Source organism: Plecotus auritus (assembly GCF_963455305.1).
Source record: "Plecotus auritus genome assembly, chromosome: 7".
NCBI lineage: Eukaryota > Metazoa > Chordata > Mammalia > Chiroptera > Vespertilionidae > Plecotus > Plecotus auritus.
Genome location: NC_137774.1, coordinates 74,906,437 through 74,924,109, shown reverse-complemented (window position 1 = coordinate 74,924,109; position 17,673 = coordinate 74,906,437). Strand labels below are relative to the sequence as shown.

Sequence of the window (17,673 nt, the reverse complement as noted above, 5' to 3'; positions counted from 1 at the left end):
TGAGACCAAGAGTAGCAGATGCTTGGAGTTGGGAAGTAAGCATCTTGAGCAGTCAGGAGCTGAACTTGCCTAATTGGAATAGAAGACACCCCTAAAGAGAAGACAAAGTGTCAGATAGGGACTAGCTTAATGAACAAGCAGCTAGGTGATTTCCATGTTGCAGGAATGTTAGTCCTTCCGTATATAGGATGCAATCGTGGAGGGTGGCTGTAGGCATGACCACCACTTAAGAAGATCTCACAACCATGGGGGAAGGAATAACAGGAATGTTATGCCAACACAGGGGATGGAAAGAAGGCTTTTTAAAGGCCCAGATCAAAGACTTACTCTTTTCATGGTGGTGGATAAAAAACAAGACAAAGTCCGTGATGACAGAAGCTGGGACTGGTGCACCTGGGGAGAGAATGGTGCGTGAGTGGGGTTTGGTCTGATTTTAGGCATCGTGAGTGGAAAGTGACATGCAGAAGTGGGTGTGGCAATCTGTGCTGCATGTGGCACTAGGAAGATAGAAAGCAAAAAACACCCAATCAGAACAGCAAAAAGAAAAATGATTAAAAAATGAGGATAAGGAGTCTTTGGGAAAACTTCAAGTGTACCAACATTCTCATCATGGAGGTCCTAGAAGGAGAAGAGAGAGAGCAAGAAATTTTAAAAAAATATGTGAAAAAAATAATGGAAAACTTCCCTAACCTAGACATACAAGTCCAGGAAGCACAGAGTCCCACACAAAATGAACCCAAAGAGGCCCACACCAAGGCACATCATAATTAAAATGCCAAAGGTTAATGACAAAGAGAGAATCTTAAAAGCAGCAAGAGAAAAGCAGTTACTTACCTACAAAAGAGCTCCCATAAAACTGTCAGCTGATTTCTCAACAGAAACATTTCAGGCTAGGAGGAAGTGGCAAGATATACCCAAAGTGAGGAAAAGCAACATCCTATAACCAAGATTACTTTACCCAGCAAAGCTGTCATTTAGAATAGAAGATCAGATAAAGAGCTTCCCAGACACAAAGGAGCTAAATGTCTTCATCACTACCAAACCAATATTACAAGAAATGTCAAAGGGTCTTCTGTAAGAAGAAGAATAAAAAAGATAAAAATATGAATAATAGAATAGCATAAATACATATCTGTCAACAATTACCTGAAAATGGATTAAATGATCCAATTGAAAGACATATGGAGGCTGAATGGATAACAAAACAAGATACATGCTGTCTATAAGAGACCTACTTCAGATCAAAAGACACACAGACTGAAAGTATAAGGATAGAAAAAAAATATTTCATGAAAATGGAAAAGAAAAAGAAACAAAAAAAAAGCTAGGGTAGCAATACTTATACCAGACAAAATAGACTTTAAAACAAAGACTATAGCAAGAGACAAAGAACCCAGCAATTCCAATTCTGGATAAAAAAAGAAAAACAAGACACTAAATCAAAGAGCATATATATCTATAAGTTTATTGCAGCATTATTTGCAATAGCCAAGATATGGAAGCTACCTAAGTGACAATCAATAAATGAGTTGATAAAGATGTGATGCATATATCCAGTGGAATATGACTCAGCCATAAAAAAATAATGAAATCTTGTCATCTGTAACAACATGGATGGACCTAGAGGGTATTGTGGTGAGTGAAATATCAGACAGAGGAAGACAAATGCCATTTAATTTCACTTATATGTGGAATTAAAAAAATAAACAAACCAGCATAACAGAAACAGATGCATAGATACAGAGAACATTTTGAAGGTTGCCAATGGAAGGGGGTTTTGTATATGGGTTAAAAAAAGGTGGAGGGATTAAGAAGTACAAATTGGAAGTTACAGAATAGTCATAGGGATGTAAAATATAACAACAGTAAATAATATTGTAATAACTATGTATGATGTCAGGTGGATAATAGATGTATCGGGTGATCATTTCATAAGTTATATAAGTGTCTAATCACTATGTGTACCCTGAAACTAAAATAATGCTATATGGCAACTGTAATTGAAAAATAAAATAAAGGGAGAAATTTAGATGACTAAGTTGAGAATTGTAACTCCAAACCAAATCTGTAATGAAGTGTCTATGCTTATCAGAGAAGGTTGGTGGTCAGTGTATTCTCCATTGATGTTATTCTGTATCAGTCTCCTTTAAAGCCCCGAACTGCAACCCTCATGTAGGACTTGGACGGGTGAAAAAGCAGAAGGGAAATGTAGTCAAGAACATTGTGATAAGTTTCACAGTGTCAGATGATTACTAGACCTAAGGGGATGATCACATGGTGAAGTATAAAAATGTCAAATCACTGCCCTAGCTGGTTTGGCTCAGTGGATAGAGCGTTGGCCTGCGGACTGAAGAGTCCCGGGTTTGATTCCGGTCAAGGGCACATGCCCAGGTTGCAGGCTGGATCCCCAGTAGGTAGCTAATTAATGATTCTCTTTTATCATTGTTGTTTCTAGTTCTCTCTCCCTCTCCCTTCCTCTCTGAAATAAATAAAAATATATTTTTTAAAATTAAATTTTAAAAATGTCAAATCGCAATATTGTATCTAAAACTAATATGGCCAATATAATATTGTATACCAAGTACATTTTGTTAAAGAAGAGCAAATAAAGATCTCGATTAGGGAAAAAAAAAAAAAAAGAAATGAGCAAATTTCAACTGCAAATTCATTGCTCTCATTACAGTTCCCTAAGAGTGGAGCAGTTTCCTAACCTGCGATGTACCACATGTTCGTTATTGGTGAACAGAGCCCAAGGCCCAAGTATATGGACAACACAGACACCAGATTATGTTCTCCCAGTAACCAGTGTCTCAGAACTCCATCCTTGTTCTGGGCGAAGTGACCTCTTGGCCCTGGACGTTGAATGAGGTTCCCAGTGCAGGAGAAGCTGTGATCACAAGGATAGCATCACCGTCTATTAGGCACACCGACACTGGGCAGCTGCTCTAAATATCCCCCAAAGAAGAGTTTTTCCATTTCTTCCTTTTTAATGTTGTTCAAATTATCACATAACTGCACACTGGTTTGGAGCAGCAAATTATTAATTTTTTCCTCTTCAGACTGTAATTGTAGATATGGAAACACCATATCAAAAGACAAATTAACACGCGTTCCTTACAACGTTCTTACTAATTATCTCAGAAACCAGAGCCTCCCCTAGGTTAGAAACTTCAGCCCAAATTCAGGTTTGGAACATGGATTTCTTCCTGAGAAGCAGAAATATGTATCACGTTGAGAAGGTAGAGACAAGGATGGGAGTGTCATGAATAAGCTGAAAACCCATCCTTGAAACCCTCCTCCTGCATCCCATCCCTGCCCCAGCACCACAAAGGAGGCCAGGAGACGGACAGTGCTGGAGACAGAAAAAGATAAAGTCACATGCACATTTAATGTTACACCCAATAGACTTGAACAGAATGCATGCCAAACAGCCCCCTCCTTTTCACTTACAAAATCTCACAATTTTCAGGAAATGCTGCAGCCTCAACTTCAAAGGCATTACCAGATAGATGTAGCATGTAGGGAATTAGACATAAAATGTCCTTTATTATTGGGAACAAAAGCTGTGGGTCTAATCTCCTGTGTGATACAGGCTTTAGCTGATCAGGGTTACACTAAGCCATTCTGATGTAGGGAAGAATGAAGGCACCATCTTTTTATTTCTTCCCATCCCTCCTCCTCCTCCTTCTCTCTGTTCGCATATGCAAATTCCACAGCAATGAGGGGAGCCCTGCAATACTTCTGAGGGCAAAAGCATTTCCTTTGATCAGCCTCTTCCAGGCCTGGAGCCCCACAGCCTCCAATTCTACCTGCCCCTTTGTGATAGTTGATGTATCAAATTATACTCCACCACTCTCAGAAGTAGAATACATTAAGAAATTCTGAAACCTATGAGGAAGCTACATCTTTAAAAAATAAATATTTCCTTCAGTTAGCCTTTTGAATGTTGATATTTGTTGTTATATTATTATAGATTTATTCATAGAACAAGTTGTTTGCCCACATAACCATTGCCGAGGAGAGCTGCTATCAGAGGTTATGCACATCACTAAAGCTAACATCTGATAAGCAATAAGAGGTGGGGAGATTGGACAAAATACTGCTAGCTTCACCAAAAAACAAAGCCTTCTGTGCAATGGGAAAGGCAGATGGCTCAAAGTGCTTACTTGCTAAAAACAAATGGAATTTCTAAAATGTACCCCAGCATCTTACAGTACAGAATTTCTCTATTGTAGTAATTTTTATATAGTAGTAACGTATTCTGGCTCAAAAAGAGCAAACTGAATTGTTCTTCAAGGCTTTAAGAAACCTGTGGTCTCACGAACTGGTCTGTGTTTCCTGGCATTTCTTTCTACTGAGCAAGGTCCTGGGACTGAAAGAGGGAGACAAAATGCCTCCAAATGAAACAAACTTAGAGGATGAAAGGGGAACAAAAGCAGTGAATTTTACCCCCAGGAATGGTAGGGTGAACCCATCCACACTCTCACACATATCCTGTGTTCATTGTGAGGGTTCTGCTAGCAAACCATCCTCTCATCTCTGGATCCATCGCTGGCCTGCAGGAAAGAAAGACCCTGGCAGGTGGCAAAGTGTTTGTGGGGACTTCCGGCTGGCTGAAGAGAGCTTTTTCAGAGAAAATAGGATCAAGGACAGGGATGCATTTATGTAATGAATGTTCAAAAGTGGCCACACTTACTGAATGCTGAGCCGGATCCAGGAAGCTGTGAGTTCCACTCGCATGAGGTCTTTGAGCAGTTTCCTAGGGAAGAAGAGAAGGAAGCCTTTAGAATCGGGTATGCATTCTTGAATTGTGTCTGCATCTTTTTTTTGTGATAGTAACTTCTTAAATATGTTCTTGATCAAGTGAATTTAACAATGAGTGATGATGATGATGATGAAAATTATAAAGCTCAAGTCTATAAATAGATTTTCAGTAAATCCTTTTACACTCCAGTTAGAAAGATGTTACTATTTTCTGTACTGCAGAAGAGGAAACCAAGGCTCAGATAGCTCAGGTAAATTGCCCAAAGTATGCACGTAGCTGGTGGAGCCTGGATTTGAACTGGGGCAACTGGACACAGAGTTTAGAACCACTCTGCTAGACTCTTGTCTTATGCAGTGAGGTCTTCCTCACAGGACATGTTCCAGGAAGGCTGGAGGCCAATCTTTCAGAAATTTAATTGTGGATTTTCCTGTAAAGAGCCAGGTGGGAGGAAATCAACTCTAAATTTCCTTTAAACTCTGGAACTCCAAGATTCTGTAATGCTCAATCCCTGAGAGCTAATGTTTGAAGAGATTTCATTTACAATGAATAAAACTGTGATATAAGGTGCCCCATCGACAATAAAGTTCATGAACATAGCTATCCTCAGCCAATCAGAAGGAGTAATTTTCATTTTCATTAATATATAAATAAAGCAAATATTGCCTGAACTGCAAATGGCCATTACAATCTCATATACTTCAATGAGTTGGGTAGAGATCAGCTGCAACCAGAAACATCAAGATTTACTAATAGATCTAAAAGATGCAGATGGCATCCCGTACCCAAGAGAGTTGACCCTGACCTGCTTCCCCCCTGGAGGAAGTTTAAGTAGAACAAATGGGTCTGGTTTGCAGCATTCTAGAATCCAGATCCAGTGTGCTTTCAGGGACTCCTATAAAGTAGTGATGCAACTTATGCCACAACTTAATACAATTCTAAAGTTTCAGAGCTTAATTATTAACATTATTTGCAGATAACTGTTTAGAAAATATTGCCCGGCCAGCATGGCTCAGTGGTTGAGTGTCCACCTATGAACCAGGGGTCATGGTTCAATTCCCGGTCAGGGCACGTGCTCGAGTTGCAGGCTCCATCCCCAATGGGTGGCATGCAGGAGGCAGCCAATCAATGATTCTCTCTCATCATTGACGTTTCTCTCTCTCTCTCTTTCTTTCCCTCTCCCTTCCTCTATGAAATCAATAAAAATATATTTTTTAAAAATTAAAGAAAAAGAAAACATAACCCCTTTCTTAATATGATGGACCTTTTTTTAACATTCTTCACATTTGATGAGCTTACTGGTGTTGATAAATAAAACACTTGAGAACATCAAACAGTTTTAAAATATTAGAGAGACCTGGGTCTGGAGAAGAAGAAACTGATGTGGTGAAGATGGTAAGGATAGTGCTTATCCTTCCTTCCTCCCTTCCTTTCTTCCTTCCTTCCTTCCTTCCTTCCTTCCTTCCTTCCTTCCTTCCTTCCTTCCTTCCTTCCTTCCATCTATCGATCCCATTCACCCATGGATCCACTACCTACTCATTTTGTGACCATGGACAAGTCACTTAACCTTGCTTGTCTCAGCCTCCACCTCTGTAAAATGAAAATAAACAGAATACCTACCTCAACAAATTTAATTGAGGTGAGTATTAAGAGTTCATATATGTGAAGTACTTAGCATTGTGCCTATTGCAAAGTCAATGCTGTTTAAAAGTTTATTATTTCTTAAGCCCTTTTTTATGCTGGGCACTGTCCTCTTGGTGCCTACAGTCCAGTGGGGAGGACAGAGCTTGGTCAAAATATTGGGGAAGGTTTTGCCGAGGAAGAGGCGATAGTGCTGAGATTGTAATGATGAGAAGAATGAAGTGGGAGAACAGGATTTAGGGAGAAGAGTTAGGACATTTAGGAAGTGAATAGTCAAACTATATGTTTATCTTCTATAAATTCAGAGTATACCTCAGCTGAAGAATTATCTGTGGCATCATTATAATCATCATCATTGAAATATAATAGTAGTAATTCTCTAGTAGTTTTACTGAACCCATAGTATATCTTAGTCTTTGTATAAAAATCTACATGCATCCTCTCATTTAATAAAAATAATGACAGCTCCTATGGTAAGGTTCAATGTTCTTAACCCCTGTCCTTCCTCCTCCCCAGTTGCTTCCACCACTCACTAAATCCACTAGCTCACATACTCCAAGATCTGCCTAAATGGAACTACTTAACAGACACAGGCGCTGTTACACCTCTCACCTGTAGGCCACATTTTTCTTCCTGAAACGCCCTTCATTTGGGCCCATCTGAACTCATTCTTCAAGATCCACCAAGTGTGAACTTCTCTCTGCAGCTTTCACTGACTCTTTTATCCCCACTGGCCTTTCACATGTCATAACAAGAACCATATGGTGATTTCCCTAATCCACTGTAGACGTGGCCTGCCCAGGCTGTGAACTCCTAGACAGCAAGGACTATGTTCTCTTCAACTCAGGAGCCTTATCCTCTGGCACAGTGGCCAGTCACTTAGCTGCTGCTCACTGAACTGGGTGGCAGAAGAAGCTTTCCTCATTGGCCACAGCATTGCCTCACCAAGGAAGAGCCTGGGCCTCAAGAAGAGGCTTTCTCTGAGCACCATGGCTTCTCTGGCCTCTCAGACTTCCTGTACAGACAATGTTAATTCCATGTCCATGTCAGCTTGATGCCCACACGTTTATGCCTATTTTTTTTATTAAACCTGCAGTTGCACTGCATTGTATAGCCCCATCTTTACATTAATAAGAACTTGTCAAATCCTCCAGGTGGATTGTTTCATAAACACAAAGGCTGAGAACCATTGTTACAAGGTGAGAAGAGAAACAGTCATTAGCAATGGCACCAGGCAGCAAGAAAAATCGAAGATGCTCTCTAGAGTTCCAGAGGAGTGACAAAGTTTAAGCAAAAATACCAAGATTGTCTTGAGTTTGCAATTACTCCTGCAAACTAACTACAGAGCGGTTTGCACCAGGGAGAATCCTGGGCCCCAGTGGGATTGGATGGAGTGCACACCGTGCTGAGATCTTGCTGGGGCTACTGAGCTGCAAGCAGAGAAGTGGAGGGAGAAGTGGAGGGGAGCACTCCGCCCTGCACTCATGCACTCAGTTCAAATGGATGCACAGAGTAGCCAACCAATTTTGATGACACTGTAGGGGGTATGTTGTTTAAGTGTGTAACTCGGACTATAAACAGGGATGGCTCCTGCAAGGTTTCTACTTCCGTGGTCTCTGCCATTGATGGCTTGGTGGCTTTCCCCAGGCAGAACACCCCACAATAGGCTGCTAGGCTCTCTTCCTGCCTCCAGGCTGCACCTCTCAACCCACCATGGAGCAGGTAGAACGGCCCTTACATAACGGGATGCACCATGGACGGCTTCCCACTCTGTGCAGGAGGGACCCCTGTCCCTGTGACAGCCTGACACCCTGCATGGTGAGCTCCTGGTCACAGCTTCCACCTTATTTATTTACTAGAGGCCTGGTGCATGAAATTTGTGCACTCGGGGTGGAGGGGAGGGGTCCCTCAGCCTGGCCTGTGCCCTCTCGCAGTCTGGGAGCCCTCAGGGGATTTCCTACTGATGGCTTAGGCCTGCTGCCTTAGCTGCTGTGCCGCTCCCCCTGTGGGAGCGCACTGACCACCAGGGGGCAGCTCCTGGGTTGAGCATCTGCCCCCTGGTGGTCAGTGCACATCATAGCAAGCAGTTGAGTGTCCTTAGCATATCATTAGCATATTATGTTTTGATTGGTTGAAAGGCCAACTGGATGACTGGACATTTAGCATATTAGGCTTTTGTTATATAGGACTAGTGAGCAGGCAGCCCCGCTCTCCAGACCCCTTGTGTACCAGCCCCAGGGACCTTGCATTTCTGGGTCACTCTATGCTCACCACCTGCCACAGGGGAGTTGCACAGGCTGTATCTCTGACCAGGGATGATCTTACCCCCAGTTACCTCACATCCATCCTTACTTTGGGATGAAAACCCTACTCCTGGTCTCAAGTGCCCATTATCCTTCCTGCTGAGCACATCTCACAGCTATCATGTACTAGTCAGTTACAAATGATTTTGTTAAAGTCTGCCTGTTTCACCAGTGTGTTAGCTCTGGGGGCAGGGGCTAACTCTAGCTCTGGCCACATTGCTGTGGACATGGGAGGCATTTGATAAAGATTTGCCAAAGGAAGGGAGGAAGGAGAGGGGAGAGAAGAGAGAAAGGAAGGGAGGAGGAAAGGGAGGCTTACTGGCCTCGTTGCTAACTTTAGGCACTCTGGGGTGGCTATGCAGCCCCTCTGAGAGCTGTCTCCCCAGGCCCTCTTCCTCATCATCCCAGAGACATGTCTGAGGTACTCAATCCTGGCTCCGTTAGGGCAGCGTGGAGCAGGGGTAGAACCCTCTCTGATCTAAGTTCCATTTCTCCCAGGAACTTTGAGGGCACTGTTAAGTTCCTAGAACTGAGGACTCAGTAATTGTGGAGTCCCTATTCTCTGCCATATGTTCATGGAGAGAAATAGAAGGCAGGCTTTGGATCAAGAAGAATGGTGCAGAGAGCAGAGGCAAGAGTGGAGGGGCCGTGGGGAAGGAAGGTTTCCCAGCGGGTTGGGGACCACGTTGTTCCCTGATCGCTTGGTGACTCAAGATGCCAGTCCCTCACGGGACTCAGCACACCTCCTGCCTCTCACTCTCAGTGCTGAGACTCACTCCTGTGCCTGGTGATAAATATCCCCACTGTTTGAGCTGTTTTGAGTAGGCTTCTGTTTATTGTCCAAAACAAACAAACAAACAAACAAACAAACAAAAAGAGCTGCAAGTACCACCCTGGTCTCAAAGGTGGAAACTCACCCATTTGGGATGAGGTGGGGGTTTCTCTACCCACCCTGCATCCAGAAAAGCCACCTGTGTCTTGACCCCATAAATGATTGTGATGGGACACACTCTCCAAGCTGCCCAGCAGCCCCTGGCCTTATCCTGGGGTCTGGAGTCTAACTGTCCTTGAAAGGGGCCTGAGGCCGTATTAGCACAGGGTGATGCAGCCAGTAAATGTGGGCTTGTCCCATGCCATGTGGCATGGTGAGTGTGCATAGGCTGGTGCGCTCACACCTGGGGCGGGAGAGAGCCAGGGTGGGAAGGGCATGCAGCCCCCTTATTTGAAGATAGAGACCCTCCCCAAGGGAATCCAGGGACTCTCAGCACAGAACACGGGGCTGCTGCCCAGTGGCCACCGCTGCAGCTGGATGATCAGATCGGCGGCACCTGGCTATGCAAGTGTCCCTGGGTTCGCTGTGGGCACCGTCCCCCAAGGGCGGCCTGGGAGACTCTGAATCCAGTCTCCCACATCATTTCTTAGCATCCCACCCAATCCCACATCAGGTGCCTGGTCTCTGGCTTCAGTACTCCTAAAATATGTCCTCTGTTCCTCCCTTCCCCTTATTGGTTGAAGGTAAGTGACTGAGCTGAACAAGAACCAAATCCAAGCGCCAGGAGTTCTAAACGCACACTAAATGCCCCAGGCTCTCTGATAGCAGCACGCGTATGCACCAGCTGATACCCATGCCTGGGGCTCTGTCCCTTCTCTGTCTGGCAAACATGTACCTACTCTTTGTGTCATTGGGAAGCCCTCGTTGACCCCTCGCTGAGCCTCACAAGCACAGTGACGAGCCCTCACTTCCCCAAGCTCAGCAATGCATTAGTGTGTCTGAGTGTCCTCCTCTCACAGACCTCTGTCTCTATGCCCATCCTCTCCATTGGACGGGCAGCGCCCTGGAGCCCAGGCTGTGCTTCATCTTATTCCTGAGTGATGCATGCATTTTGCACACAGCTTGTGTTCAAACCCAACGCTCCCATTCATTAGCTATGTCACTTTGGGCAAACTGCTCGGCCTCCGTTTTCTTGGCTATGGAGTGTGACCTTCTCAGGAGTGTGGTGTGGAGATTACACAGCATAACCACCTGGCATTTCTCCTCAATACATGTTTAACTGGGTGTAGAGTGAGGGAAGGAGGTATGTACTCAGATGCCCAACAACAGCGCCTACTTGGTCAACAACAGTCCTTCTAATAAACAAATTCCCAGGGTGCTTTGCAAAATTTTGTCAAATAGATAAAATTATCCAGATAACTGCAACAGCAGAGCCCAGGCATACCAACGGCCAACACAACCGCTGGCACATAGTAGGGATATGATTTTTCAGAAATCATTTAAGATTTCTGTAATAAAGACCCTTACTGATGAAATACAGTTTCAGCCCCCACTCCAAAGCTTCTATTTGACCTGTTGGCTGTTTAATTGTGATAAGCATCCATTAAACAGCTGCATTTCACCTGGCTGTACTCAGCTCTCCAGCAAAGGCTTAGGTACAGTATCTGCACCTTTTCCACGGAAAGATCCTCCCAGGCTCCCTCCCTCAGGAAGCAAAACGCTCCTCGAAGCTCCAGGGACCTTGGAGAGACTAATGATATTACACTCCACACGCCACCCCCCCTCTGAGGTTTATTGTTGGTGTGTTTAATTTCCTGTCTTGGCCTTATAGGAGATTTCTAATGTTTGGGCTGTAGGGTATGTTCTGATTAAAAATAATCCTCCCAATTACGGGTTGGCACGAGCCTCCTGTCACTGCACTCTGCCACCAGCCTCTGCGCCCCTGTCAGCAGTAATTGTGTCTGCAGTGCCTAACTGTAAATGAAAACCCAAGGGCCAAGTTTGGGTCCCCAGTTCCTAGGCCGTACCAGATCTTTTAATTTGCACTGTCTGTCAAAAGGAGGTGGCTGTGTGTACTCCAAAGAAATCCTGAGCCTCTCAGATTCAAGGCCAGAAGAAGCAAAGGCACCAGGGCCTTCTTGGAGAAATTGCATTTGAACCCACCAGAGATAACAGAGTGTGTGGAAGGCAACGAGGCGCTTTTTATTCTTCTCCAAACTTTAGCTAGAGTCGGTCTGAACAGGGAAGCTGAACTCTAGGGAAATTTCAAGGTGTATTTATATTATTTTTTTCCACCAAGTACATAAGACAGGACATGGAATTCAAAGCATGTGATAGTAGCTCTGTGAAAGGAAATATACACACGAGACCTGATTATTTCCATCTCTATGAATGTAAAACTCTCTGGGTATAGCGTGAGGAGAGAAGGTAAGTGCTCACAGCTGGCAAATGCCATCAAGTTCCTCTCATACAACCAGACAGGAGATGTCCCTATGGCTGGGCCCAGTTTAGGCACTTGAAATATGGTGCAGAGTCAAAAAACTGTCTCTCAGGAACCCACACAGAGTGAGGGGCAGAGAGCATGCCCAGCTCGACCCCTGGGTTCCAGACAGCGTTCCTGCATGTTATCCACCCCTCCCAATGCCCTGCTGAACCTCAGACACAGAGGATGGGCACAAGATACTGGTGTATCTTCCCAAGACAGTGCCCTATTGGCTGATCCTAGCTCTGGTGGGGTTTGTTCATTACGGCATATGTTTTGGTGACTTACCCATGACTACACGGGCAGGTTGCTCAAGCCCAGGCCACTGTGCCAAAGAAGACCACCATGTGGATTGGGGGCAAACTCTGAGCCATGGGCCAAATCCAAACCATGGCCTGGTTTTGCGAATAAAGTTTTACTGAGACATAGCCATGCTCATTCACCTGCGTATCACCCATGCTAAAATACAGATGAGCAGTTGAGACATTCCAGGGCTCACAAACCCAAAAATATTTACTGCTTGGCCCTTGATAGAAAGAGTTTGCTGCCTGGCCCCTGATAGAAAGGCTGGCACACAAGTTCACAGAGATCTAAACAAATAAATAATAACAACTGTGATCATTACCCAACACTAAGCATTTGTCATGTACCAGGCATTTTATTTACAAAATTCCCTCCAGGCACAACATCCATCCTTTCCCTTTTGATGATGATGAACTAGGTATTTAAGAGTCTGAAAGAACCTGCCCCAGGTCTTAGCACTAGTAATCAGCAAAGCCAGAATCCAAATCTAGTTCCCTGTGGCTCTATATGTCCCATTTTACCCAGTGTCTGGTGTACCTATCTTTAAAATAGAGAAGCTATCTAGTTTGGCTGCTTTGGTGGGGCCCTGAGGCTCATTTCTAGCAGGAAGAGAAAGTGTGAGCACCACCTTCACATAACAGCTCCCCTGAAATAGTTTCCTTGACCAATCCCACCATAAACCTAAAGAAGTCCCCATGTCCACTGCTGAAGGAGGGGCATTCCCTGTGGTCCGTGACGTTTCCTTAGAGCAGTGGTTCTCAACCTTCCTAATGCCGCAACCCTTTAATACAGTTCCTCATGTGGTGGTGACCCCCAACCATAAAATTATTTTCGTTGCTACTTCATAACTGTAATTTTGCTACTGTTAATGAATCATAATGTAAATATCTGTGTTTTCCGATGGTCTTAGGCGATCCTGCTAGCAGTTCTCAACCTGGGGGTCGCGGGGAGCGCTGCTCCTTCAGATGCATGAAAGGTGATAATGGGGAGGCTCAGTGTCACCTGCTACTGGACTCGCCAGGCCGCAGAAGCAGAGCCTGAAGAGAAAGTAGAACCCCATGGTTTCCACCCCACGTGGCTTCAACTCTCAGCTCAAGTATCCCTTCCTTTGCAAAGCCTCCCAGGTCCCTCTCTGCAGCAAATCTAGGACCAGCTCTGATCTCACTGCATTTATCTCAGCTCCAACAACACAACAGAACACAATCACCTGATAGGATCTGCCTCTCCAGCTAGACGGAACACTCCATGAGGACTTGGACAGTGAGAGTTTTGTTCTCCACTGAATGTTTTGCACCTAACATGGCATCAGACACAAAAATGATGCTCATTAAATATTTGCTGGATGAATGCATGAATGAGTGAATAATTCTAGAATGAAACCACATTTTCCTCTGGCATCCCAAGGGTCTTCACCTGTGACCCAGGTATTCATCACTAAAACCCTGCTCTGAACACTCTTTATTTAAGCCCAACTTCCATTCCCCATCCAGCTTCTCACAGGTCTGTTAGAGGACAGATGACAATATTTGAAGAGATGAGTTTATGTGTGAAGGAAGAGCTTTGACCTTGGGGGTTGTACCCACCTGGGTAGAAATCCCGACTTCAGCACTTCCTATCTGGGTGACCCTGAGTCAGTTATTTTCTATCTCTGGGCCTCAGTGCTTGCATGTATAAGGTGGAAATAAAAATTACTCTTAGCAGATTCTGACAATGACTAAATGAGATAACACAGAAAACAGGCTTAGGGAAAGTCTACAGTGGGTGTTCAAAGAGTTGCACCTAATTTAATCATATCCAAGTCCTCCTAAGTTAAAGATGATCTTAAAAATAAAAAAAGTAATGGACATAATGACTTAAAGGAACTCAGTATCTATTTGGGGCATATAGGGACATATGTATGCGAGTGTATATAAGACAGCAACAATAACAGGTACATAGTAATAATATAATAAATAATAATAATAAGCATCCAATGCTTACTCTGTGTCAACACCATAATAAACAATTTGCAAGCAGCATTCCACTGAATTCTCATTGAGTCCCTATGCTGTGGGTATCATTATCTAACGTTCAGATAAAGCATGATACTCAGAATGGTTAAGTATTTGTTCAAGTTCCCACAGAAAAACTAAAACTTGAACCCTGATCTGACTGGTGATTAGATGACACTATATTCACTCTCAAAGATGATGTTTCCATTGCAGGTAGACATCACTTGCTTGTGACATCCCAGAGAAGGATGTCAGGTGACGTAGCAGAGGCAACAATGTACTTTTACGTAAGAGAAGTTTAGATGTACCATAGTGCCGTGATCTGTTCTCACACACAGGGGAAGCGTCTACTTAATGGATCATTCCGACCCAAGCAATTCACTTTGGCTGTTATCCATCATCTCACTAGGTCTGTTGATCTTTGTCACTGGAGAGAGCAATAGTGCAGGGATGAGCAACAGGCTCACAAAGGGAGATCTCCCAGACACAGTGATTCTAAGCCACAATCTGTTCCCCTGAGCAGCAAGCACTGCTCCGAGCTCTTGGGCTCTGCTTGTCAGGCATAGGGCGCAGAGGGGAGATCCTCCACACTATTCCAGCTGTCCTCCTGCCATGACCCGTAGTCAGCTGGAGGCTAAAGCAACCAGTTCCATAAAAGTGAAACGGTGAATGGATACACCAGCGGTTGAGAGACAGATTTATAGAGCTGGGAGACAAAGCACACGTCACTGGGAACGCATGATGCTCTCATTCATTAGTCATCTTTTACTTTGAATCTATTTCGCAATGAAAAGTAGCTTTCTATTTCTATTACCAAGATGAATGTGTCAACAATACACACCAGCATAAGCCAGACTATAGTGGAGAAGGGAAGAAAACAGACCAAAAAAAAAAAAATCAAAACTCTCGGTACATAGTGTGATGTATTTGCTCAGGTTGCTGCTTTATGTACACCACGGAGAACACTTTGTGTTTTAGCTTCATAACTCATTGCTCTATAAAGCAAAGGAAACTAGCTAGCAGCATCTACTTCAACACGGAGAAAGAAAATGTACCATAAAGAAAACCCATCCTCTACCCTGTAGCTCTCAATTCTTAAAAAAAAAAAATTATATTTAATATGTCTTGGACTCCAGAGCTTCTTATTACCTTATTTAATTCAGACCAGGGAAGATGTCTCAGAATAAAAATGACACTAAAATGATAGGAACTAAGCTATGAAATGTGGACATCATATTTTCTTCAGAGAGATAATCAGCTTATCAGAATTCATTTCAACCTAAGAAAGGTCTCATGACTACACTGAAAATTCAAGTTGGTCTCATCATCTCAAGACTGTAATCTCAATGAAATGGTAAAACTATCAAGGCAAACTCGGTGTAGTTATCTTTATGTATAAAAACCGTAAGCATCAGATGCCAACAAAATCACAGGGGCTGGGTCTTCCCCCAAGTGTGGGAGAGACCTCTATATAAAACATGAAGTGCCTCTGCTGATAATACCATTTTATTTTCCTAGTCACCGAGAGTACTTTTCAAAGATGCCTTGCTACATTCTTTACATGTAAAAGTTCAGTATTCTGAAAAATATAAGACTTGAAAAATAGTTTCTTAACTAGTCACTAATGGGGGTATGGATTTTAACCCCATTCTCACTATTAACTAACTGTTTTGCCTTGATTAGGTTTCTCAACTGGCTTTGAGCCTCAATTTCCTCAGTTGCACAAAGAAAGAACTGGAACTTCTTGTTTTGAACTGACCTTTTAGCTTATCTAGATGATCTGAGTTGTATGCATTCTCATAAGAAGGAAAATCAATGAGAGCAATAGCCAAAGATACCCCAAAAGTGTGTGTACAAGTCTCAACAGGGGTCAAGGCCAAGACAGAATATATTGTGTGTCTCTTGGTATGAAATGTCCCCTAAACAATACCCCCCTAAAAATTAAGCAAAAATAGATATAATTCATCTAGTCACAAGCAAATATCTAATTTCAAAAGAAATGCAATAGATTTAAGGAGACAAAAGAAAATTCCCCATAGTGAATCCTTCATGTTCACAAGCCATTTGGTACAATTTTCCAGAAAAACAAAGACAATAAAATGAAGGAAAGATAGCTCGGCAGAAAGGTGGATCAATACAGCACTCAGCATCTCCATGTGGGAGAAACAAAATTCATAAAACTAGACCCAAGTAATGAAAAATGTGCTAAATGTCCCAAGGGCGACATCAGGTAACCATCAAAAGTTATGTGTTCAGTGTGGGACCTCATCCAAACCTGCTTTGGTTGATAGTTTCTTTAAACATGATTTCAAGTAAGCACTAACTGTTATAGACTTAGCCACAAGAAATACAGAAAGTTTTGAGACAAAAATCATTGCTTCTCTAGTGTTGTCATGAGAGACAATAACATAGAATGGTAAGAACTCAAGACCTACAATAAGTAAAACTTGGGTTCAGTTTTCTCTGTGTTTGACATCGGACATGTGTGGGCCTCTCTGAACTTCAGAATCTTCCTCTGGCAAGTGGCTAGCGGTACCTACACCATAGAATGGCTCTGAGGGTTAAATGAAATAATGCATGTAAAATGCTTAACAAAATGCTTGCATATAACTCTTTAATAAGTTTTAGCAACCTCTAGTATTCAAAGCCTTATTTTTATTTTCCAGATGGAGTAGACAGTGGAATTTACTGAGTATTTACTAAGTTCCAGGCATTCTCCTAATATTTTTTCATTGAAAAATATTTATCAGTTACATTTACTCACTTCTCAGGAAACTAAATCTCATAATGCTCAGCCTTACCCTAAAATGCTTCAACCCTTTACAAAGATTATAAAAGTGCCATGTTAATAAAGGTACTTACTTTAATAGGACCACATCACTTAATAAGAAAATAGTCCTTAACCTAAAGCAAACTCCTACCCAGGAAATTGAAAAAAAAAAACAACACTCAATTTCCACCCATGGTCTACATACTTTGATACCATGTGATACCATCAAAAATACAGAACTCATGCATATGAAACTCTGAGCTCTTTGGCATGGGTTTAGAGTCTGGATGTGCATAATTTCTTTCAGGTTTGAAATATGCAGACATCTTTAATTAAGGAAGCAAAAGGAAAAAAAAAAGTCTACATTCCATAGTCCCCAGGTTCTGTTTCTAATCCTGAAGGATTTTTTTCAGTAACAATTCAGAGGAAGTAAATGTGTTTTTTTAAAAAAACATAATGCAAGTTACTTTGGCTCATTTTAATGTGTGCATCCACTCATTAATCCATGTGACGTTTTTTGAGCTCCCACTTTGTGAAAACCATCAAAGCATGGTGCCAGGTACAGTTTGGGATTCAGAGATGAATGCAACACTCCAATTTCTAAATGAGCTCACATTAATAAGAGCTGATGGAAAGCAACCATAAGACC

General features: G+C 42.8%; 1 protein-coding gene across 14 annotated transcripts in view; it reads right to left on the bottom strand.

The window, feature by feature from the left end:
* The window catches only part of RBFOX1 (RNA binding fox-1 homolog 1), a 2,122,525-nt gene that overhangs the window by 1,217,126 nt on the left and 887,726 nt on the right, over nucleotides 1-17,673 (bottom strand). For all 14 annotated transcript variants that reach the window (XM_080678210.1, XM_080678241.1, XM_080678221.1 and 11 more), the window contains one exon: nucleotides 4,697-4,759. In XM_080678210.1, coding sequence (XP_080534336.1) covers nucleotides 4,697-4,759 — 63 coding nt within the window. The remainder of the gene's footprint in view (nucleotides 1-4,696; nucleotides 4,760-17,673) is intronic.